The 27,201-nt window shown below is 39.0% G+C and overlaps 1 protein-coding gene across 1 annotated transcript in view; it reads left to right on the forward strand.

Annotated features, from left to right (window-relative positions):
- LOC150091507 (neuferricin) overlaps window positions 1-27,201 on the forward strand; it is a 141,215-nt gene that overhangs the window by 34,097 nt on the left and 79,917 nt on the right. The window contains exon 2 of the mRNA XM_090384263.1: window positions 15,878-16,018. Within this exon, the coding sequence (XP_090240389.1) occupies window positions 15,878-16,018 (141 nt within the window). The remainder of the gene's footprint in view (window positions 1-15,877; window positions 16,019-27,201) is intronic.

Below are 27,201 nucleotides of genomic sequence, written 5' to 3' on the forward strand. Positions count from 1 at the left end.
TGCTCAAAACATCAAAGGCAGATATTGTTAGGATATCAGAGACGTGGTGTCACACAGATATAAGTAATGCGGAACTGGATTTTGGGGAATACAATGTGTATAGAAAGGATAGACAGGACAGGAGGGGAGGAGGGGTTATGCTATTAATTAAGAAACACAAAGTCCAAGGAAGTGAAGCCAGTCGACATCGATGGACAAGGCAGTGTCGAGTCAGTTTGGTGTGACATAAGCATAGGGAAATCAAAATTGAGAGTAGGAGTGTGCTATAGGCCTAATGACTCTGATGAGTATAATAAGATATTGTACAGGGAAATAGAGTGGGCCAGTAAATCAGAGAGTCTTATAATGGGGGATTTTAATTTCCCAGATATTGACTGGAATTTGTGGGTTGGTCACTCGCACACTAGCAAGGCTTTTGTGGATTTATTGGATGATTGTTTTCTACATCAGCATGTTCGTGAGGCAACAAGAGGGAGCAATACTCTTGATCTGATTATCAGTAGTGATTCTTCATGCATTAAGAATCTGCAGATAAATGAACCACTAGGTGGCAGTGATCACAGTGTGTTGAAGTGGGATTTACTCAAGGAGGTAACTACCATCAGAGGTAAAAGGAAGGGTTTTTGTTTTCGTAAAGGCGACTATGATGGTCTAAGGCGACTATGATGGTCTGAGACAGTATTTAAATTCTATACAGTGGGACCAACTGATGATGTTACCAACAGCAAACTCAAAATGGGAAGCATTCAAGGAACTAATCTTGGAGGCTACCAGGCTTTACATACCAACTAAGAAATATTGTTCAAGGTTTAGGCCTAAATGGTTGTCAGATGAATTAATGAGACATGTGGCAGAGAAGAAAAATGCATGGATACATACAAATTAATGGGTGACATGGAAGCCTATGATAGATATAAGTTGGTCTGTAACCAAGTCACAAAGGAGATTAGGCAGGCAAAGGCAGACTACGAAAAATCCTTGCAAAGGATGCAAAGAAAAACAGAAAAGAGTTCTTTACATATTTGAACTCGAGAAGGAAAGGGATGAATCAGATTGGTCCACTGGATATTGATGGTTCAACAGTTGAGGATCCTGCTCAGGTGGCTAACAATCTAAACGAGTATTTTGCATCTACATTCACGCATGAGGAGTGATGTAGGTAAAGTAAACATTGGCAGTGAGTGGATGATTTTGTAATAACTGAGAGGAAAGTGGAGGAGAGATTGTTGAGGATAAACATAAAAAAGGCACCTGGGGTGGATGGGATCTATCCAGTTATATTAAAGGAGGCAGCAAAGGAAGTATGCAAACCCCTAGCCATAATTATGAGAGCTTCTTTGGACTCAGGGGGAGGTACCCATAGACTGGATATGTGCAAATGTTTCCCCAATTCACAAAGGAGGATCAAAGGCTGACACAAGTAATTATAGACCTGTTAGTTTAACTTCTGTTCCAGGTAAATTAATGGAGGCATTGGTTAAAGAAGCACTACAGGATCATCTAGACAAGAATTCAGTTATAGCTCAGACGCAGCATGGTTTTGTTAAGGGCAGGTCTTGCCTGACCAATTTGATTGGATACTATGATGTAGTCACAAAAGAACTGGATGCAGGGAATAACTTTGATATTATATATTTGGATCTTAGAAAGGCTTTTGATACTGTTGCACATGGAAGACTGCTGCACAAATTGGAGCTGTGTGGCATTGGAGGCAAATTGCTGCTATGGATAAGGGGTTGGTTGAGTGGCAGAAGACAGAGAGTGGTAATCAATGGACACTGCTCAACGTGGACTAATGTTATTAATGGAGTTCCTCAAGGTTCAGTGTTGGGTCCGTTGTTGTTTTCGGTGTTTATGAATGATATTGATGATGGGATATCAAGTTTAATGTCCAAGTTTGCAGATGATACAAAGGTTGGCAGGGTCGTTAAGGACACTACTGACGCTATGCTGCTGCAACAGGATCTGGAAAGGTTGAACAGATGGGCTGAGAGGTGGCAAATGAAGTTTAACATTGACAAATGTAAAGTACTACATATGGGAAACAGTAACCCCAGAGCAACGTATCAACTCTGCGGTACTACACTGACAGTGGTGGAGAATGAAAAGGACCTGGGGGTAATTGTGCAGGCAGATATGAAGTTCTCTGAGCAGTGCAGACGAGCTGCATGAGTAGCTCATGGTGTCTTGTCAATGATATACAGGAATGTTTCTAGCAGGGATAAGGAGGTGATTATTCCCTTGTATAAGGCAATGGTTAGGCCACATCTTGAGTACTGTATACAGGTCTGGAGGCCTCATTTCAAGAAGGATGTAGAACTGCTGGAACGGGTACAGAGAAGGGCAACAAGATTAGTGAATGGAACAAAGGGTTGCTCTTACGAAGAAAGGCTTAAGTTTTGCAAATTACAATCTGGAGACTAGGCACCGGCGAGGTGATCTGATAGAGGTGTATAAGGCTTTGAATGGTTTGAGCATGCTCAGTGCCAATGGGATTCTTCATCTTGCTCAGAATAATCACCTCAGAGGGCATAAATTCAAATTGAGGAAGGACGGATGTCGGATAGATGTGCGGAAATTTGCCTTTGGCCAGCGGGTGGTTGGTTGGTGGAACCGACTTCCATCACTTGTTGTTGAAGTTGATAGCCTAAACAAATTTAAAGCTCAACTGGACAGGTATTTCGAACGAACAGAGGGGTGAAATGGGAGTGGGTTTTTTTTTTTTTTTTGGCTGATGCTGAATAAGCTTACTTTCTTGCATCATATGCCTCTACTAATGCTAATGCTAAAACCTGCATAGGTTCACAACTGAACCTAATAATAACAAAAGCATGGAGAAACAACTGCTCACAGCCCATCTACAACAAGCATGGCAGGCAAGATGGGTAGACTCCACCAAAGGAGCTATAACAAGAAAGTTCATTCCCGACATAAAATTAGTATACCCGAGGCAACCACAATGGCTATCACCTGGCTTGTTCACCACCTTCCTACTTACAGGGTATGGCTCCTTCAATGTGAAGCTGTCCTCTTTCCACATCGTGGACTCCCCAGCCTGCAGCTGTGGGGAGGATGAGTCATGTTATGTACAACTGTCCGTTATATGAGGACCTCCGCTGCAGCCTCATCACGAATACTCGCTTCTTGCTCAAAAATCAGGAACACCTAGTGCTACAATCCAAAGACCACTACAAAGCTCTTACCCACTTTGCACAGGAGCTCTTTGTGAGGTGCAGGACCCTTCTGGCACTTCCTCTGCTACAACTACCATAAAAAATTTCTCTCCATACAACAGTGGCCAACCTATCAACCATCTTGAACTGCTACACAGGCCTCCAACCACATCGCCAACGAAAAAAAAACTACCTCTTCACCATTCCAGAGATCCAACAGCAAACTGACACTCACCAATGACCTCCCACCGACTGGGGTCCTGCAAAACTAGCACTTCAACAAACGTAAGTTCACGAAATGGAGGACTAAGACAAAACTCCAATGCATCAGATGGACAGCAACTTTGAATGGGACCTGCTCCCACACAAGACTTGAAATCAACCAGACACTTTTCCTTCCAGTGAGCATCTAACTGTCCTGAGAACTGTGACATCGCTAGAACTAACTCAACTATAACTCACAGCTCTGCTACAAATGCCTTTTGAACCCCTGTGCCTTGGATGAACAGCAATCCCGGATGGGACTCGTTCTCATGTGTGACTCGCCACCATTCGGACTCCCTATCTTCCCGAATGTTACCTGTTCTGGGAACTGCGACGCCACTGGCCTAGACATAAATATGACCTCTGCAGCCATGCTGCCAATGCCACTCGGTCATCTGAATAGGGTGCTCTTACCCTAGTCACCTTCAATTCTCTATCCCTGGGAGGGGGGGGGGAGATGCTTTTCTGTCTCCTCCTCTCCCTGCTGCCCCTCTTTTTGCTTGCCTCACTGACCACCTGGGGTCACCTTCTCTATCATCCCCATACTTCTGTCTTTCATCCCCCAGTCTTCAGTCTTCCCCTCCCACTCTACCTATATGCCAATGTATGCCCCACACTGCAAAATCTAAATACATCCAAATTAAATCACATTCTCAAATTTTTATTTTTTCTAATTCTATCGTTCACTAGTGGTTTTTTTTTTTTTTTTTTTTTTTAAGGCCCTAGCCACTGAAATCTCAGGAAACTAGGTGGCAAGGCCTGCCAGAATAAAATATAGAGCTACTGTGTACCTGGTCTGCCTCTACGGGGCTTACTGTGGGCAACAGTGGGTCCCATGAGGGGCCCAACGGCTAAATGGCTGATGAAAAACTGTATACAACACTACACCTCCCAAAGCCCACACACTTTTAAATCTCTGGCCTCAACAGTGTACTGCTTCACATGACAACATATATTACACGGAGATGGAGGAAACCCCTGGTGCCATTAGACATGAACACACTATACACTATCATTTATATCAATAAATATCCTAAATGTCTTAAATAAATTTAAATTTTGACTCCATAAGGTATAACACTGTGCAGTCCAGTCTCATAATGATTTCAGTTTTTTTTTTTTATTAGCATATATGGAAATTCAAAATAATAGCACTTTAACTCAATCTATGGAGATCTTAGAACATGAGATAGCTTATCTTAGAGGCTAGATTCTATACCCAAAGTCGGATGGCCCTACATACATCTACAATGGCCGACCAGGCTAGCCAGGTAGGTAAAGTGCCTGCCTGGCAACCGAAAGGTAAGTAAGTGTATTAGCATTAGTACAGGCATTTGATGCAAGAAAGCAAGCTTATGCAGAATCAGCCAAAAAAAAAAAAAAAAACTCACTTCCACTTCACCCCTCTGTTCGTTCAAAATACCTGTCCAGCTGAGCCTTAAACTTATTTAGGCTATCAACCTCCACGACAAGGGATGGAAGTCTGTTCCACCAACCAACCACCCGCTGGCTAAAGGCAAATTTCCGCACGTCTATCCTACATCTGTCTTTCCTCAATTTGAATTTATGCCCTCTCAGGTGATTATTCTAAGCTAGAGGAAGAATCCCATCAGCATTGAGCATGCTCAAACCATTCAAGGCTTTATACACCTCTATCAGATCACCTCGCCGGTGCCTAGTCTCCAGACACTGTAATTTGCAAAACTTAAGCCTTTCTTCGTAAGAGCACCCCTTTGTTCCATTCACTAATCTTGTTGCCCTTCTCTGTACTCGTTCCAGCATCTCTACATCCTTCTTGAAATGAGGCCTCCAGACCTGTATACAGTACTCTAGGTGTGGCCTCACCATTGCCTTATACAAGGGAATAATCACCTCCTTATCCCTGCTGGAAAAATTCCTGTATACCATTGACAATACTCCATGAGTTACTCTTGCAGCCCATCTGCACTGCTCAGAGAACTTCATATCTGCCTGCACAACCACCCCCAAGTCCCTTTCATTCTCTACCACTGTCAGTGTAGTACCACAGAGTTGACACGTTGCTCTGGGGTTGCTGTTTCCCATGTGTAGTACTTTACATTTGTCAATGTTAAACTTCATTTGCCACCTCTCAGCCCATCTGCTCAACCTTTCCAGATCCTGTTGCAGCAGCATAGTGTCAGTAGTGTCCTTGACAACCCTGCCAACCTTTGTATCGTCTGCAAACTTGGACATTAAGCTTGATATACCATCATCAATATCATTTATAAATACAGAAAACAATAATGGACCCAACACTGAGCCCTGAGGGACTCCACTAATAACATTAGTCCATGATGAGCAGTGTCCATTGATTACCACTCTCTGTCTTCTCCCCCTCAACCACCCCTTTATCCATAGCAGCAATTTGCCTCCAATGTCACACTGCTCCAATTTGTGTAGCAGTCTTCCATGTGCAACAGTATCAAAAGCCTTTCTAAGATCCAAGTATATAATATCAAAGCTATTCCCTGCATCCAGTTCTTTTGTGACTGCATCATAGTATCCAATCAAGTTGGTCAGGCAAGACTTCCCCTTAACAAAACCATGCTGTGTCCGAGCTATAACTGAAGTCTTGTCTAAATGATCCTGCAGTGCTTCTTTAACCAGTGCCTCCATTAATTTTCCTGGAACAGAAGTTAAGCTCACAGGTCTATAATTACTTGTGTCAGCCTTTGATCCTCCTTTGTGAATTGGGGTCACATTTGCACATTTCCAGTCTATGGGTACCTCCCCTGAGTCCAAGGAAGCTCTCATAATTATGGCTAAGGGTTTGCTTACTTCCTTTGCTGCCTCCTTTAATATAACTGGATAGATCCCATCCACCCCGGGTGCCTTTCTTGTGTTTATCTTCAACAATTTCTCCTCCACTTTACTCCCAGTTATTTCAGATTCTGTAGCTTACTGCTAGAGTTGAATACACCTCTGGCATTCCCCTCGCTGAATAACTCCTCATGTGTGAATGTCGATGCAAATATTCATTTAGTTTGTTAGCTACCTGAGCAGGATCATCAACAGTTGACCCATCAATATCAAGTGGACCAATCTGATTCATCCCCTTCCTTCTAGAGTTTACATAAGTAAAGAACTCTTTGCTGTTTTTCTTTGCATCCCTTGCCAAGGATTTCTCGTAATCTGCCTTCGCCTGCCTAACCTGGTTTGTAACTTGGTTGCATATCAACTTGTATCTATCATAGGCTTCTGTGTCATGTGTTAATTTGTAAGTATCCCATGCATTTTTCTTCTCTGCCATATGCCTCAGTTCATCTGACATCCATTTTGGCCTAAACCTTGAACAATATTTCTTAGTTGGTATGTAAAGTCTAGTAGCTTCCAAGATAAGTTCTTTGAATGCTTCCCATTTTGAATTTGCTGTTGGTAATATCATCAGTTGGTCCCACTGTATAGAATTTAAATACTGTCTCAGTCCATCGTAGTCGCCTTTACGGAAGCAATAACCCTTCCCTTTACCCCTAATGGTAGTTACCTCTTTCAGTAAATCCCACTTCAGCACACTGTGATCACTGCCACCTAGTGGTTCATTTATCTGCCGATTCTTAATGCATGAAGAATCACTGCTGATAATCAAATCAAGAGTATTACTCCCTCTAGTTGCCTCCCGAACATGCTGATGTAGAAAACAATCATCCAATAAATCCACAAAAGCCCTGCTAGTGTGTGAGTGACCAGCCCCCAAATTCCAGTCAATATCTGGGAAATTAAAATCTCCCATTATAAGACTCTCTGATTTACTGGCCCACTCTATTTCCCTGTACAGTTTCTTATTATACTCATCAGAGTCATTAGGCCTATAGCACACTCCTACTCTCAATTTTGATCTCCCAATGCTTATGTCACACCAAACTGACTCAGCACTGCACTGTCCAGCGATGTCCACTGGCTTCATTTCCATGGTTTTTATGTGTTTCTTAACTAAAAGCATAACCCCTCCCTCCTTCCTATCCTGTCTATCCTTTCTGTAGACGTTGTACTCCCCAAATTCCAGTTCTGCATCGCTTATATCTGTGTGACACCACGTCTCTGATATCCCAACAATATCTGCCTTTGATGTTTTGAGCAATACCTCAAATTCATCAAATTTATTTACCAAACTCCTAGCATTGGTGTACACGCAAGTAATGTCGTGTAATGTGGTGTACTGTTGTTCTTCTGGCCATTTAGCCACTGGACCCCTGTTGGGATCCAACGTTGCCCCACTTATGCCCCGTGGAGGGAGGCCAGGAACTCTGTAGACTTAGTTTACTCTGGCAGGTCCTGCCGCTTAGTTTCCTGAGATTTCGGCGGCTAGCACCAAAAAAAAAAACTTTGGGTGGCATATTCCAATGGTCATCAAGAAAATAAAATAAAGTGAGTTTTATTATTTGCGTTGACGTGGGAATATTATCGCTTTAATTTTTTAGGCCGAAAGTTGGGCGTATGGTGGTTTTAATGTATTAATTTTGATGTGTGGGATTTTCGCTAGCGTGAAGATAGAGGGGATGGAGGCAGAAGACTTAGGGGGAAGGCAGAAGTATGGAGCCAATAGAGAAGGCAGCCCCAGTTTCAGTGGGGCATGCCCATGCCCCACCAGAGAAGAAACGGGATGGCGAGAAGGGGGGGACCGTGTGGCTGTCCCCTCCTCCCGGGGAGTTAGGAATTATAGGTGAAGAGGGCTCCAATATGGCCTTTGTCTCGTGTCTGTTTCTGCTCATTGTCACTCATGGGGCAAGCCACATCCTTGTGTTCCTCTTTCTTTGGTTCAGCATCCTTCTCTGATTGTGTGATAGCTTTTTTTTTTTTTTACTTCCCAATCAGGTGGGTTCTGTTATCTTAAACAGGTGGCATATTCCGATGGTCATCAATCATTGGTTGATATCCCTGTCCTTAGTTTCTCGTATTCCTTGGTGTCCATATTTGGTTTCATTACTCCTGTTGGCCTTGGTGGATGGCTATTTGTAGTTTTCTTCTGGAGAACCCAAAGGTCGCGGGTTCGATACCCGCCTCGGGCTTGGATCACAGTAAAATGCAAAAACTTTGGGAGGTGCATTATAGCCATAGAAGCTGATGCACCAACAACTAACAAGGGAAAAAAAAAAAAAAAAAAACCCATCTACAATGTTACTGACACATGAATATAAAATTTCATGTAGAACATACCTCGTATAAAGTCTAGTACTACTGTGCATTCAAATGAATACCAATTCACAAAGAAAACAGAGATTTGGTTTAAATACAAAAAAGGTACGAATGCCCACTATATTGTCTATCATATGAGCATGCTGGAAAAGTTAGAGCAATGTCATGCTTATTGGTCTTCACGCCTGGATACCCCAAATTTGGTTAAAATTCAGGTTACCCAGGCACAAAAAACAATAAGACATGAAGCCAGCTGCTCTTGCCAGTTGTTTATATGTTGTTTGGTTTATCACTTAGAGTAAGTAAAGTAATAAAGTGAGTGTATGGGATTGGGATCTATAATAGAAGTACTAACTCTAAACATTAAATTGTTGAGAATAAAAGAAGGAATGTGTGCACTTACAAGAAAATTATATCTTTCCTGAATAATCACTATACAAAAGTAGGGCTGCCATCCGTCCTCATTTTTTTCAGACATGGCCTCATTTTTTACATATTATGTCCGTGGGAATTTCTAAAATTTTTAAAATATCCGGAATTTTGGCTCTTAAAATTTAAATCTCCTTATCATTGGTAAAATTTGTAAGGCGAACACCAATCAGCTTTGTGGAAGTAATCCGAACAACTCCACTTATGGCTGTAAACAATGCAAATTGAGTTTATCATGCATTTGGAGTTAATGACATTTTGTTCGTGCAGTTTGACTTTTTTACTCCACTGTTTTATTCTCTTTTACATTCTTGGTGAGTAGACAATTCAAAATAAATTTTCTCTCGTTATTTATTTTACCTGAAATTCATTCTAATTAAGTGAATTCATTCTAAATTAAAATTACGATTCCACTTTTTTTAATTAAGAGATCTTGCATTTTCTATTCTTCTCTCAGCAGTTTGTATAAACAATTTGATTCGTCCAGCTTCAATTTGTCATATTTATTTACGAGTAAGCATAGTTTTTGTATGCAGTATTTCTTAATTATCAGTTTTATCAGTTGTGAAGTAATCAGGCACTTCAAATAATTTTTTATTTCTACTATTTAAATTAAAATAATTTTAATAATTCCTTAATTTACATAAATTCAGGAATACCCATTATGTCGAAAAGGAAGTGCAAGTTTACGGAAGACTTGAGGATGAAATATCCAGGCCTTCGAAAGGGAAGAGCAGATGAGGATTGGAATGCATCATTTGTGGTCTAGAAAGCTACATCTCGGTTGCTAACAAGGGCAGGAGTGGCAGTGCGTAGCACACGCTTCTTGATTAGACCAGGGTTCGAGCCATTGACCACCAAATACCGAGGATGCGGAATGGTCAGGGAATGACCACCGCATATCCTTGGAGCAATATGGTCTTAGTTGCTAATGCTCCTAAAAACCAAATAACAACAACAGCTAACAAGGGTACAAGTGATTTGAACATCCACATGAATTCAGAAACACAAGAAGAACATTAGATTCCAAAAATATTGCAGCAAGGTAACGGCCTTTTTAGTAAACACCCCTAAAAGGCTTGATGCAAGAGTTTCTGTTGCTGAAGGAACCATTGCCTTTCATACAGTGGTGCATCACCACAGCTATAAATCGATGTTTTGTACAGCAGAATTATTAAAGTCAATATGCTCTAATTCCGATATTGCTAGGAGATTATCTTATGCAAAAACAGACTGAAGCCATAATTAATTCTGTCTTAGCAGTCCATTCATTTGAAGAAGTCCCTGCAGAATGTACGGTTTTTTGGAGTTTCCACTGATGCCACTAATCATGGATTTCTGAAATTTTCCCTATTCTTGTGCAACATTTGACTGGATAAATGGTGGCTCAAAGGTTAAGCTAACAGAATTAAATAGCAAGATGAGATAACAGATGAGACCACAGCTACTATTTCTGGCTATGTTTATGAGACATTGTGTAAAAAAAGTGGCCTGGATAAGAAAAATATTGCATTTGGTGGAGATAATTGTAACACCATGTTTGGAGGAGTGCAGAGATACAATGGGAATAATGTATTTTCAAATTTACAAAGATTATTTGGTCGATCGCTAATAGGAGTGGGCTGCCCTGCCCACATTCTGCATAACTGTATCCAGCATGGAGCAGGTTCAATTGATGTAGATATTGACTCCGGGGCTTAGAGGGGAACAGGTATCCTGTGTGTTATCAGACACTCAGCCTAAAACACTGATGGATCCAATATCTCTCTATTACAGAAGATTTAGGAGAAGTCCGGTTGGCCTGCCTCCCTAAAATCCACTCATGCACACCTTCTCGATGGTAAGCCCTGTTACGTCACTTAGGTGGCAACGAACGTGTAGAGTGGTTCTCTTCAAGACGCCTGGTCAGCGTGAAGAGGAAAAGACCAAACCCTCCAGCAATGAGAGCACAACAATACAAATGGCACTCAGTCCCCAGCAGCTTTCACTCTCCCTCTTACGGCAGCAAGAGGATCAGAGTGGAAGCAGAGGGTGCTAAGAATCTCTGGGTACGACCAGGCTGCCATGCACGGAAATTGAACTTGGCCTGTTATAACGTACGATCACTCATCGGTGAGGACAGGATATTAGAGCTGGAAAAGGAATTAGAAAATGTGAATTGGAATATCATCGGCTTGGCTGAAACAAGAAGAAGAAATGAATCACTTATAAGTTTATCAAGTGGAAATCTGCTGTACACCAATGGAAACAGTGAAAGGAGTGAAGGTGGAGTTGGGTTTCTGGTCCATAAAGATTTTAAAAACAACATCTTGGAATTCAAAAGTACATCACCAAGGGTGTCAAGACTAATACTCAAGATTTCTAAGAGGTACAAGCTAAAGATTATAATGATTTATGCACCAACATCGAGCCATGATGATGAAGAGGTTGAAGAAATGTACACTGAAATTGAGTCTTCTAGATGAGCAGAAAACCCACTACACTATTATTATGGGGGACTTCAATGCTAAGGTTGGAAAAAGACAAAACAGCGCAGAAAGAGGAACTATAGGAAATTTTGGAATTGGTGAAAGAAATAAAAGAGGTGAAAGACTTGTGGAATTTGCAGAATCTCAAGGAATGTCAGTAATGAACACTTTTTTCAAGAAAAGGGTGAACAGAAAGTGGACATGGAAGAGTCCAAATGGATTAAAAACTAATGAAATCGACTTCATCCTCACTAACAGAAGATATATTGTGAATGATGTTACCGTCCTGAATAAGGTAAATGTTAGAAGTGATCACAGAATGGTAAGATGTACACTTGATATAGATGTAGGAAAGGAAAGGAAAAAACTGACTCGAGTAAATAATACAAAGGTCTTTGAAATAACAGAGGAGGAGAAAAAGCAGTATGTACTGGAACTTAAGAACAAGTTTGAGCTTCTGCAGACTGCTCAGGACTAAGATATCGACGAGGAATATTACAACTTTCTGAAAGTGATAAAGCCCAAGAAACCTATAGGGAAACAGAAATCCAAAGAAGAAAAAATTAGTCAAGAAACACTTGTCATGATGAACCAAAGACGACAAATGAAGAGCAAGAAAAATACTGACAGGGAGAAAATTGAGTATACTGAGTTATGCAAAGCCATTAGAAAGAGACTCAGAGAGGACATAAGAAGATTTAACACAAGAAAAGTAGAACAAGCATTAAGGGAAAACAAAGGATTTAAATCAGCAGCCATGAACAGTAATACAGAAAGACAAATGATACCGAAACTGAAGAATAGCGATGGTATACTTATAAACAGCAGAGAAGGCATAATTCAAATAGCAGAAGACTACTATAGAGAATTATACAAGGAGCGAGGGAATGACACCAGATGTGGGGAAGATGGATTGCAAAGTAGCAACACATACGACATACCCAATATTCTTCCTGATGAGGTAGAACATGCATTGAAGAAAATGAAGAATCGGAAAGCCCCGGGGGAAGATGAAGTTACTGTAGAGTTGTTAAAATTGGGAGGAAGAGACATAACACAAAAACTGGCAAGGCTCTTCACAAAGTGCATTAGAAAAGGTGTGATGCCTAAGCAGTGGAATAATGCAGTCATAGTTTTGCTGCATAAGAAAGGAGATAAATCAGAAATTGGAAATTATAGACCAATTAGCTTGTTATCCCATATCTACAAATTGTTCACAAGGGTCATTACTAACAGATTAGAAAGAATACTTGATGAGAATCAACCGAAAGAGCAAGCTGGCTTTAGGACAGGATTCTCAACTATGGATCACCTTCACGTAATATCACAGCTAATGGAGAAAGCAAATGAATAGAAAACACCATTATGCCTGGCATTTGTGGATTATGAAAAGGCATTTGACTCCATACAGCATAAGGCAATGTTTCGGGCACTGGAAAGACAAGGCATAGATACTCCATATATTATGATTTTGAAGAAAATATGTGAGAGTGCTATATCCTTTATTAGACTAGACAAAGACAGTAGCAAATTTAAAATCGAGAAAGGAGTTCGACAAGGAGACACAATATCTCCGAAGCTGTTTAGTGCTGCCCTTGAGGAAGCTTTCAGAAGATTAGACTGGTCGCAGAAAGGAGTCAATGTGAACGGAGGGTACCTAAACCATTTACGATTTGCAGATGACATTGTGGTCATAAGCCATGATCCCAAAGAATTAGAGGAAAATCTTAATCAATTATGCAGAGTTAGTAAGGATTTTGGACTAAAGATGAATATGGCTAAAACAAAAGTAATGATGAACAAGTATGCCACGGAAAGGGAAATAATGATTGAAGGAGCAGTAATTGAAAAGGTGGAGTCATATACTTATCTGGGACAAGTTATTAGCTGTAATAATGATAAATGGCTGGAAGTCAAGAGAAGAATAAATTTTGGATGGATAGAATTCAGGAAATATAGTCACATACTGAAGAGCAATATCCCAGTTTGTCTGAAACGTAAAATAATGAATCAATGTATACTCCCCACCATGACTTATGGAAGTGAAACTTGGGCACTCACCAAAAGAATGGAAGAGAAGCTAAGAACTACACAGCGAAGAATGGAACGAATTATATTGGGAATCAGACTGTTAGATAAGAAGAGAAACACATGGATTAGGCAGCAAACTCAAGTAAAGGACATTCTTATCAAAACTAAAGAACTAAAATGGTCTTGGGCAGGACACATAGCTCGAAGACATGATGACAGATGGACTAAGAAAATAACAGAATGGTACCCAAGAGGAGCTAGAAGAAAACCTGGAAGACAAAGGCGGAGATGGATAGATGAAATTCATGAGTTTTTGAGTAGTAAATGGATGGCTAGTGCTCAAAACAGAAGGAACTGGAAAGTTGCTGGAGAGGCCTTCATCCTGCAGTGGATTGAAAATGGATGATGATGATTGACTCCATTGTTCTTAAGTTTTTTTAATTATTTCAGTGTTTACGCTGTATGTGTTGAAAACCTAAAATTATGTGAATTTACAGAATTTACCTATAAAAAACTTCTGTATTATAGCAGGACATGCTGATTTTCTCTATTACCTGCGCTTGAAAGGATTATAAGTATTTATCCAGCCCTAAAGTCTTTTTGTCTCAAGAAATGCCCCCAAGATTTTAAAACTTTTCTTTGAAGATGAGTTTAGTGAAACTTATCTTATTCATTGCTGAACTGTAATGTCAGTCTTCAATTCTCATATAATGAGCATTTAAAGGAATGACAATTCTTTGATAGAAATTATTGAAGCTCTTGCTTCTGTAAGGGATATTGTCAGAAAGTAAATGTCAGTTAATTTCCCTCAAAGTGAAGTAAATCTTGGAGAAGAGGCAAGAAGGATATACAGAGAAATGTGGAGTTTTCAGAAGTATCCAGAACTTATATTCATCATGCACCGAATACTTGAACAGCTGGATGTCTTTAAGAGAGCCACTTGAATGGGATAGTGTGGTTTCAACAATTAGGTACCTTCATACAAAAGGAGTGTGTGGATGATGTGAAGTGCCTTGATCAGCTTTGTAATTTTTAAAAAATTCATAGCGGAAATTAAGGATGCTGATGTTTCTGTTCCTTGTAATGTAAGATGGGCTAATTATTTTAGCCACTGTAGGAATGATGAGTTTTTTTCACAGAGCTGTTAATGTGATATGCTGTGTAAAGATTTCCATTCATATTTATCCAAAAATACAGATTTACAGAGAAATTGCATCAGTGGAAAAATATAAAAGAAATGTAGAGAACAGCAAATAAATTACGCTGAGGAAGAAAAAAAAGTATTTTTTTTTCATTCATACCATAATTAAATTTTTTGTGTATAATTTTTTACAAATTAAGCAATCCGCATAAGAATGGTAAGTGTGAATTCTGTTAATTTAAGTGATTTGAGCTATTCAATAAAATATTTAATATGTTATTACTTTGCCAGTGACTGTGTTATTACCCTATTATCATAATAAACTGTTATTAAAGGCTTAGTCATTTTTGAAAAGACTAAGAGAATGCAAGCTGTGTTTTGGTAAAATAGGAAAGGCATCCTCAAAAGTCCGGATTTTTCTGCCCAAATGGCCTCATTTTTAAGGTTAGATAGATAGGTGGCAGCCCTATACAAAAAATATCATATAATCAAAAAAAAATATTTTTTTGATTATATGATTTTCTATAAGCCTGAATATGATTTTTTTTCTAATTCAAGGACTATTTGCAACAACATGATGTTTCATATTTAAAAATGGCCTGCTATCTGGTTATCTTAATCTCAACAAAAGCTCTCAGCATGTGATGTGTGAGAGAGAGAGAGAGAGAGAGAGAGAGAAAGAGAGAGAGAGAGAGAGAGAAAGAAAGCAGCTACATGAAAATGTTAAGTCAAAAAAGGAAAACTTTTAAGACTTGTCTTTGGCACCATGACTTGGATTGCTCTTAATAGTTCGATTTCCAACATGATATGGTAGTAGTAAAATATGATCACACAAGGTGCTTGTACGTGTGTTTATTGTTTATTTATTCTGAAACAGAATAATGCAACTCCTAACCTTGTAGCCATGACAATCATAGTGCAGTGTCACCTGTGCATATTTTTCCTTATTTTTGCACGGATATGTAAAGATTATTGATCTCTCTTTCTCGTTAACGTTTTAAATTGCAAAATTGCACTTTCAGTAGCGTCTGTTAAATATTTTTCATAGTTCAGATTAAAATAAAGACCATTAAATATATAATGTTTTATTTTTTCAAAATATTAATGTATTTTGCTTTGATTTTATATCCAAATATATATTCAAATATATTGTATTATAGTAGAACCAGTGCCTTAAAACTTTTAAAAATAAAACATTTTCAAAATATTTCCTTTAGGTCGGGATGCAACAAGAGCATATGTTAGTGGAGATTTCACAGATGAAGGCTTAGTGGATAATGTGAATGGTCTGGATGCCGATGATTTGTTAGGAATTGAAGATTGGGTCAACTTCTATGAAAGCGAATATACATATTTAGGCAAGTAATACATTTAACATATACTGTGTAGTCTGTATACTGTGATTGAGTATACACTGTGCAGCCAAAGTATTAGAAACAAACCTCAGTATCTTGTAGTACCTCCATGTGCTCAAATTGCAACTGCATTTGATTGGATTCAGTTAGTTGGCTAAAAGTTATTTAATGTAATTTTAAGCATTACTGTAGCAGTAATTCTACTAGCTCCTTCAGTGATAAGGTCAGAAGACAAATAAATATACAAATAAATAAACGTTCTCTTTATACTTTGGACTGCATTGTGGGAAGTTTTCTTTTAACCAGTGAATTGGTCATTACTGGAACAAGTTACCTCCACAGGTAGTCGAGGCTGACAATTTGAAGAAATTGAAAGATAAACTGGATAATTACCTGTGTAAGGAGGGAAGCACATAATTAGTCTGTTTTTCTTATCTACATTTTATATATCTTCTTTTATTTTTTATATTTTTATTATTCTGATTTATCTATTATGCTATCCTTTTGTTATTACTGTTTAATTATTATTCTTATTATTTTATTTTTTGTTATTTCGTTTTAATTTATTATATTTATTTATATTTTTTTGGCTGGTACAGCAAGTGCCTCTGGCTGTCTTGCACTCTATGGCTAATACTAGTACTCCAGCATGACCACATTATTCAGAGGATCTTACAACAATTCATTTGGCACAGTTAACCATATTTAGTGGTCATATGGGCTTAAACTTAGGCTTCATCAGGGCAATACCTGTCAGGCAAGTCGAACTGCCAGCTTGGGGATGGCCATGTGCTGTCTCAAAGTGTTGTCATATTTTATGGTTCAGAGTTTTAAACCAACATGAAAATGATGATAAATGGTGATACCTAAAGAATATACACATAAAATTTAGAAATTATACATATCTTCATAAATGTTGCTGGTCAAAAGATTGTGTGTTTTTGCAGCAGGAAATATGTAAAAATGTTTAATACTTTAAGTAATGCCACATCAGTGTGGCTTGTGCACACTTGTGTAGCCCATGAGGCTTGAGAACTGTTTTTGTAGCCTGCAAGCACCAAACTTCTGAGTTTGGTACTTCCATTTTATTGGATCCCCTAAATTTTCATTATAGTTCAGAGATCTGGAAAAAGTGACTGGATTTACCATCATGTTCTTTGAAACCACTTTCGAATACATCAAATGTAATGTATTATCACCTTGGAAGCAACTGTCTCTGTCTGGGTAAAAATGAAGTACTACATGGTGTACATTTTATGATAAATTTCTAAATATGTGATAGCCTTTAATCATCATTTCAGATGTATCACTAGAGCAAATCCATGCTGTGAGAACATCCGCACACAGTTATTCTGCCTCCTACAGCTTTATGGATTGGTAGCATGATAGATCTATGAACACAGTTATTCTGCCTCCTACAGCTTTATGGATTGGTAGCATGATAGATCTATGATCTCATGTAAAGTGCCTCACTCCAGCCCTTCGATCTGTATAAGAGTATAATAAATGTTGATTCTGAGTTCCAGGAATTATTTCACGAGTTAAATTGAATTAACTTAATTTAAATTAAGTTAAATTTAAATGTGTAAATTATTATCTTTTGTCCCCTTCAAAGTATTTCCCTTGAGCAGCTCTACACAAAGCCATTTTTTTCTCTCACAATTTAAATCACGTCTGAGCTCATTTACTAATACTAATTTTAGTTCTCTCAATATACGCCTACTGGGTTTACTTCCAAGGCCCAAAATGTGTCTTCCATTCGTTAAAGATTTCCTTTGCAAGAGACACATTTTGATATTGGGAATAGAAAGAAGTCAGGTGGAGTGAAAATGGAGTAAAAGGGGACTGTGTTCCATCTGAAGGATCTGTTTTTCTGTTCTCAAAAGCCTTGAGTATGTACCATGAGATCATGCATTGTCATGATTCAACACTCACTTATCCAGTTACAGTTTACACCTTTTCTACAACACATTCCTTCAAATACTCTAGAACAGTATTTTCCAAACTGGGGTCTGTGGACCCCTGGGGATCTATAGACCAGTTCCAGCACCCTCTGGAACTGGACAAATTATTTGTTTTATGTATAGCAAATTGATGATAAATAAAGTTTTATTATTATTATATATTTATGTAAAAATAAGACTAAAGTTGAGTTGTGATAAACATAAAACTTTGAATTTTCTTTTCAGAAAACCCAGTATTCATACATATACATGCACACAGAAACATGTGCATATATATATATATATACACACACACACACACATACACACACACACACACACACATATATACAGGCTGACCTCAATTAATGCGATTAATTTGTTCTGTGAGCACATTGTGCAAAACGGAAAACACATTAATTGAATATAATAATCAATAGGAAACATAATTGGTCCTTGACCTTCAGGAATGTCCATAAAGAATTTTCAAAATATCTTTTAAATAACTTAAGAATGGTGGTTATGGCTGTTTATTTATTTATCTCAAATAAAAGAGTTTTATTATGCATAAAGGAAATAGTCTTCAGTAACTTCATGATCCCATTCTGTTGAACTGAAAGACTTCAGTGAGATTATGTTCCAAATACTGAATGCAATCAGATACTGTATAAGGAACACTGCTGGCAATTATGTGGTGACTTTAAGGTCATTATGCTTTTACTTGGGATTTGCTGAATTATAAATTTATTGTATCATTTTTCTGCCAGAAAGTCGCACACACTATATATTACACTGTTTCAAAGTGCCAACAATCATTCCAATCAAGCCTGCATAACACTATATGAGAGCCACATTAGTGGAAGAAGACTGCAGCATCCTCCAAGCTTACGGCTTGTTGTAACCCTAGCATCCTCCAATGCTCTAGTGATATCACTACTACACCGGTACCAGGCCCTACCCATTCAAGCATGCACCATTCGATTCTCGTGTGTTGGTGCACGAGAGGAAGCATAATTCATGAACACCTTTCCTGTATATTCTTTTAATTAAAGGCGTCTCCGTAGCCAGGTGGGAAGGAGCAGCAGTGCGTAGCACATGTTTCTTGATTAGACCGTGGTTCGAGCCCGTCACCACCAAATACGGAGGATGCGGAAAGGTCAGGAAATGACCACCGCATATCCCGGAGCAATATGGCCCTAGTTGCTAATGCTCCTAAAAACCAAATAACAACAACAAATAACAACAACTTGTAATTAAATGTGGATCATCCCCATTAACCAATACAAGAAAACAAGGTCTGGTCGCAGTCACATTCCATTTCCACAGTGAACTTAACAAGGATGATAGTTCATTCAGATAATTCAGAAAAAAACAAAATATTTATGTTCCAGAGTTATAATGTAAGATATTGTCTGAGAATTATCTCCAGGCACTAATATAGTATGGTTGGTTCTCCATAATTCTTCTAATTTCTCCATAACTAAGTCAGCCAAATTGAAACTTATAGGGAATTCAAGGCTTAAGCACAAATCGGATACACTTATGAGCCCAAAACATTATATCCAACTCTGTCTCCACAAGCAGGAACATGCCACAACATCTAGGAGTGACGTCACCGACCTGTGCAGCATATACAGCCCTCCCTCGATTTGTGCGTTTTTTTATTGCATGGTCAGGATTTACTACCAAAATTTTAGATTGTGCGCTGAGTTTTGCTACCTGCGCAATTTCTGTTTATGAAGCTTCAAAAATAGGAATGAAGAGCAGATTTTGAAAATTTATTTATTTATGTCTGTGTGACACCACGTTTCTGATATCCCGACAATATCTGTGTTTGATGTCTTGACTAGCACTTCAAGCTCATCAAATTAATTAACTATACTCCTAGCATTGGTGTACATGCAAGTATACATGCACCTGTTTCTACTCTTAGTTACCCTAACACAGTCCATGTATTTACTTGTTCCACTATGACTCCCAGCAGTCCTAGAAACCTCCATTTCTTTGCTTTGCAGGCTGCTGCTTATTTTAATAGAAGCAGTGCAAGAATCACTTTCACCTCTGCCAGAGGCTACTGTTAATCTATTAGTCCATGTATCTCCAAAGCTAACAGTTTTCCGACTCGCCTAACTCTGCCTCGATAGCATCAGCAATTATTATTGCACCCTTTCTATTTAAGTGTATCCCATCCCTGTAGAAGGTCTGTTAACAGTTTGTTAACAAGCACAAACCAGGCTGAGAATACCCCTTGAGCCTTGCACAATCTTTCCAGTGCTGAATTGATTGACAAGGCTCATCATATACTCCCTCTTGTCGTGTCTGGACAGAATTGCAGACACTTTAAAATTCAATCCTAACTCACGGCTTTTTTTCAGCATTGAACTGTACTTGTTAAGTACTTCCGCTGGCCTCCTACTCTTAATATCATTAGTGCCAACATCTACAACAATATCACCCTTTGCGCCCTTAAAAGATATATCTGCTCTACAACGTCATCAACCTCTGGCCCTGTTCCACCTATCCTTTTTGCACAATATGTTCCTCGTTTCCCCGACAGTAGAGTCACCGACAACAACTAGTTCCTTTGGGACCAGCGCATTTTAGTTCTTATGTCATATAATTTGTTTGTTTTGTTGTCACAATGAAATGGAAAATGTACTTTATTAGTTTTTTCTTTAGATGGGTCCCTGAAATTCCATTTTGCCTTGGGCTCCACGAAGGTGTAACGTCTGTAACCAAGTCACAAAGGAGATTAGGCAGGCAAAGGCAGACTACGAAAAATCCTTGGCAAAGGATGCAAAGAAAAATAGAAAGGAGTTCTTTACATACTTGAACTCGAGAAGGAAAGGGATGAATCAGATTGGTCCACTGGATATTGATGGTTCAACAGTTGAGGATCCTGCTCAGGTGGCTAACAATCTAAACGAGTATTTTGCATCTACATTCACGCATGAGGAGTTATTCAGGAAGGAGAATGATGTAGGTAAAGTAAACATTGGCAGTGAGCTGGATGATTTTGTAATAACTGAGAGGAAAGTGGAGGAGAGATTGTTGAGGATAAACATAAAAAAGGCACCTGGGGTGGATGGGATCTATCCAGTTATATTAAAGGAGGCAGCAAAGGAAGTATGCAAACCCCTAGCCATAATTATGAGAGCTTCTTTGGACTCAGGGGAGGTACCCATAGACTGGAGATGTGCAAATGTAACCCCAATTCACAAAGGAGGATCAAAGGCTGACACAAGTAATTATAGACCTGTTAGTTTAACTTCTGTTCCAGGTAAATTAATGGAGGCACTGGTTAAAGAAGCACTGCAGGATCATCTAGACAAGAATTCAGTTATAGCTCAGACGCAGCATGGTTTTGTTAAGGGCAGGTCTTGCCTGACCAATTTGATTGGATACTATGATGTAGTCACAAAAGAACTGGATGCAGGGAATAACTTTGATGTTATATATTTGGATCTTAGAAAGGCTTTTGATACTGTTGCACATGGAAGACTGCTGCACAAATTGGAGCAGTGTGGCATTGGAGGCAAATTGCTGCTATGGATAAGGGGATGGTTGAGTGGCAGAAGACAGAGAGTGGTAATCAATGGACACTGCTCAACGTGGACTAATGTTATTAGTGGAGTTCCTCAAGGTTCAGTGTTGGGTCCATTGTTGTTTTCAGTGTTTATGAATGATATTGATGATGGGATATCAAGTTTAATGTCTAAGTTTGCAGATGATACAAAGGTTGGCAGGGTCGTTAAGGACACTACTGACGCTATGCTGCTGCAACAGGATCTGGAAAGGTTGAACAGATGGGCTGAGAGGTGACAAATGTAAAGTACTACATATGGGTAACAGTAACCCCAGAGCAATGTATCAACTCTGCGGTACTACACTGACAGTGGTGGAGAATGAAAAGGACCTGGGGGTAATAGTGCAGGCAGATATGAAGTTCTCTGAGCAGTGCAGACGAGCTGCAAGAGTAGCTCATGGTGTCTTGTCAATGATATACAGGAATTTTTCTAGCAGGGATAAGGAGGTGATTATTCCCTTGTATAAGGCAATGGTTAGGCCACATCTTGAGTACTGTATACAGATCTGGAGGCCTCATTTCAAGAAGGATGTAGAGCTGCTGGAACGGGTACAGAGAAGGGCAACAAGATTAGTAAATGGAACAAAGGGTTGCTCTTACGAAGAAAGGCTTAAGTTTTGCAAATTACAGAGTCTGGAGACTAGGCACCGGCGAGGTGATCTGATAGAGGTGTATAAGGCTTTGAATGGTTTGAGCATGCTCAATGCCAATGGGATTCTTCATCTTTCTCAGAATAATCACCTCAGAGGGCATAAATTCAAATTGAGGAAGGACGGATGTCGGATAGATGTGCGGAAATTTGCCTTTGGCCAGCGGGTGGTTGGTTGGTGGAACAGACTTCCATCACTTGTTGTTGAAGTTGATAGCCTAAACAAATTTAAAGCAAATTTAAAGCAAATTCTAAACAAATTTAACTGGACAGGTATTTCGAACGAACGGAGGGGTGAAATGGGAGAGGGTTTTTTTTTTTTTTTTTTGGCTGATGCTGAATAAGCTTGCTTTCTTGCATCATATGCCTCTACTAATGGTAATGCTAATGCCACATTAGTCCACGAAGAGCAGTGTCCATTGATTACCACTATCTGTCTTCTCCCACTTAACCACCCTTTAATCCATTGTAGCACTTGCCCTTAATGCCATCATGCTCCAATTTGTACAGTAGTCTTCCATGTACAACAGTATCAAAAGTTCTCCTGAAATCCAAGTATATGATATCAAAATTGTTTTGCATCCAGTTCTTTTGTGACTACGTCATAGTATCCAATCAAATTGGTCAGACAAGACTTTCCCTTTGCAAAGCTATGCTGTGGCCGATGCATTGCTCTGTGTTACCTTGCCAAACCTTGCTGCTGCTACTGTGAAGTGATAAACTTTTGATGGAGATATTATTCAAGTAGGTCACTTGTTATTGTAAGTGTGGAATTTTGGCAAAGTTGAGTTTCTGTAGAATGTGTACCAATTTCTTTGCTTACATCTTTGTGCTGGTGGAATTGTAAGTAATTGGTTGCAAATGATATGTGAAAAGCTTGAAGTTATGCTAGATGTATGGTTATTACCCAGGAGTCACTTTGGTGTTAATGGCTTTAGTGATCACATATTTAAAGAGGTTTGAAATTCACTTCCATTTCTAGACCATAGGAATTTTCTAGTAAGGCTTCATTCCTTTAGGGCTATAGGAATCTGGTCTCAGGCAGTGGTGTTAGGTTCTTCTCATGGATAACATGCAAACCTGACCTGGTAATTTGCCAGGTGGGCAGGAGCAGCAGTGCGCAGCACACGCTTCTTGATTAGACCAGGGTTCGAGCCCACGACCACCGAATACGGAGGATGCGGAAAGGTCAGGCAATGACTACCGCATATCCTCGGAGCAATATGGCCTTAGTTGCTAATGCTCATAAAAAACAAATAACATAACATAACCTGGTAATTTATAGACATTGTACTGTTTCATGGATTATGTAGCTAAGCTTCATTGGCACTTGATGGCTGCTCATCACCAGTACAATATTGGAGGCTTAAAGAGGCACCTGAACTGCACAGTAAAGTTCTAGCCTTCACTCCCAGTTTTTCTACCATGCAGTAAGAGTGAACTTTTATGAATTATAAAAATTCATAAAAGTTCACATTATATTATTATACTTATTATAATTCATACAGATTCACAGATTGATTTCTGTTAAACCAGTCTAAACCTAATAGTTATACTTCAGGAGGCTTTACTGGATGATTTTATTACTTTCATTTCAATATTTTATATAAGAATTGTGTTTAGTATTTAAAGCGAAAAAGGCAGTGTACCAATAGGGATGGAATCCAACCAAATTGGATAAATTATAAGTTAAAACCTTTTTGCTATGGTTGGACAAAGTAATCTGAACACATTATGGAGTGGAATGCTAAATATGCTACTAGAACAGCAATCAGGATAAATAAACTTAATTTTAGAAAGCTTAAACAGCAAAAAAAAAAAAAAAAAGTGTAATTATCAGATGAAATTTGATGTAGTTAGGTTGATATGCTATCAGAATAGCAGATATAAAAACCAGAGGTTGAATATGAACAGCAGAACTGCAGATGAACAATAATTATAAACCTAAATTATTCTAGGATTAAGGTACTATGCAGAACATATTAGTAGTGTCAAATGATGTAAGAAAGCAAGCTTATAAAGCATTAGCCAACCTCCCACATCAGTTTGAATTTATTCAAACTACCACCCATTTCACAACAGATGAAAGTTTGTTCCACAATCGGCCACCTACTTGCTGAATCCACACATCAATACTGCAACTGTTTTTCCTCAGTTTGAACTTATGCTCCTTCGTAGTTTGAGCAGGGGGAAGAATGCTGTGAGTATTGAGCATTGTGCTTGCTCAAACCATTTAAACTCTTAAACACTGCAATCGGATTACCTTGCAGGTGCCTGGTCTCCGGATGCTGTAGTTTGTAGAACTGGAGCCCTTTCTTGGTAGGGTCCTTTTTGTTCCCTTAACAGTAGTTTCGTCTTTTTCTGAACCAGTTCCAGCAGATCCTCATCTTTCCTAAAATGAGGCCTCCGGAACTCTATGCGGTGCACGGGATGTGGCTTGGCCGTTGCCTTGTACAGTGATGTAATCAACTCCTTGTCTGTGCTGGCAAAGTTCCTGTATATCTTGGGTGCCTCCTTAGCCAGGTGGGCAGGAGCAGCAGTGCATAGCACACACTTCTTGATTAGACTGGGGTTCAAGCCTGTGACTACCAAATACGGAGGATGCGGAAAGGTCAGGTAATGACCACTGCATATCCCCGGAGCAATATCGCCTTAGTTAGGTTAATGCTCCTAAAAACCAAATAATAACAACAACAACCTGTATATCTTTGAACGACATTGCAAAATTAAAAGGATGTTCGAAAATACAGAGTATGGGTTTAAGATATACTGTGCCTAAGCCTATTACGCCTAAAGTGGTAATATTTGATGTAGAGAAGGGGATAACAAAATATGACTTTCTAAAACAACTGCAGTTGAAGAATTTTAAGGACATTAATGTGACAGAAATATATGGACAGTATTGAAATATTATCAGTAAATAAGACCAAGAACTTACATGCAGAGAACTAGGTTGTACAGCTGGCTCCAGTATTGTGGTTGAAGACAAAGAACATGTCAAGGTTATTTATAGGCTGGTCAGCATGTATATTTAGAGAAATATCCTGTATCTCAACATTACAAATGTTTATCATTTGGACATGTAGCAAAATTTTAGAAGAGGGAGAGGCTGTGTAGTCACTGTGCCAAAGAAGGATATTTCTATAAAGAATGCCCAAATCGTAATCAGCAATTAGTATGCTGTAATTGTACGAGTAATGAAGTTGAGGCTGTTCAACTATATTGCAATTGAATGCTCAACATGTGAAAAATGTGTCATCTCAACTATAAAGAATGCCCAAATCGTAATCAGCATGCTGTAATTGTACGAGTAATGAAGTTGAGGATGCTCAACTATATTGAAATTGAATGCTCAACATGTGAAAAATGTTGCATCTCAACTAAATTATTTAATGGAGCGAGGTAATGTAGCGGTTGTCCTCTTGCAGGAGCCTTATGTAGTCTGTGGACAAGTTGGAGGATATCCACGATGATATAAGATAATATCAGTAGATAAGCCAATGGCTGCCATTATTGTATGCTCACAAGATTTAGTTGTTACAAAGGTAGCAACTTTTTGTAGCAAGAACATTATATGTTGCGAAATAGTATATCTCTTGACAATATATTGTCAATATTCTGAAGAAATGGATCCTTACGCGAAATATCTTGAAACACTGCAGCAGGCATTTGGCTCTTGTGAGATGGTAGTTGTTTCAGACTCTAATGCTAAATATCTCCATTGTGGAGCAGTGAGGTATCTGATGACAGGAATGTTACTGGAGGATTTTCTTGCTGATTCCGCAATGGAAGTGATTGATGAAGAAGGACATCCACCCACTTATTCGACTATGCATGGGCAGTTATATATAGACTTACCTATAGCTACTGGTGCAGGTAAGAATAATATTAGGAATTTGAAAGTGCTAGAGGGATATATGACCATCAACAGCATCTCCTTCAAAATAAGTGCACAAGACGTAATTCGAGATGTGCTTGATATAATTAGATTTCTCATTAAAAATGCTATGTGGAGTAAATTTAATGAAAAATACTTAGATTTAATATCTGATGTTGACTGGCTTAAATCGAACTCATGTGAATATGTAAAGACTTTAACAGATATATTGATAAAAGCATTTCAAGTGTTCATGAAGAAAAAGTGTTTTGTAACAAGAACTATTTTCTGATGGAATGAAGAATTAACTTGGATGCATAAAGAGACTAAGTTTAAGAAGAAAGTATCAAAGATACAGGAGGTTAGGCGATTTAGAACTTGTAAACCACTATGGCAATTTGTACAGGTAGCACAGGAAGTTATATATTGGTGCTGTCAGTAATGCTAAGATAAGTACAGCCACTCCCTATTTAATGTAAGGGTTGCATTCCGCGGAACCTACATAAGTTATTAGTGGAATCCCGCAGGGCTTGGTGTTGGGTCCACTGTTGTTTTGTACATTTATCAATGATATTGATGAAGGTATATCAGGCTTAGTGTCGAAGTTTGCAGATGATACAAAGGTTGGCAGGGTTGTTAATGACAGTAATGGCAGTGTGCTACTGCAGCAGGATATAGAAAATTTGGGAAGATGGGCTGAGAATTGGCAACTGAAGTTTAACCTTGACAAATGCAAAGTACTGTATATGGGTAGAAGTAACCCCAGAGGAACGTACCAACTGTGTGGTACTACACTTAGGGTGGTAGAAAATGAAAAAGACCTGGGAGTAATTGTGCAGTCAGATATAAAGTTTTCTGAACAATGCAGACAGGCTGCAAGAGAAGGTCATCGGGTTTTGTCAATGATATATAGGAATTTTACTTGCAGGGAGAAGGAGGTGATTGTCCCTCTGTGTAGGGCGGTGGTCGGGCCATGCCTTGGGTGCTGCATACAGGTCTGGAGGCCTCATTTTAGGAAGGATTTGCTTGAAGGATTTTTAGGATTTGCTTGAGCATGTACAGAGAAGGGCAACAAGATTGGTGAGGGGAATGAAGGGATCCTCTTGCCGGGAGAGGCTTGATTTCGGCAGA

The sequence above is a fragment of the Mastigoproctus giganteus genome, chromosome 1 (assembly GCF_048544385.1).
Source record: "Mastigoproctus giganteus isolate SK-2022 chromosome 1, ASM4854438v1, whole genome shotgun sequence".
Taxonomy (NCBI): Eukaryota; Metazoa; Arthropoda; class Arachnida; order Uropygi; family Thelyphonidae; genus Mastigoproctus; species Mastigoproctus giganteus.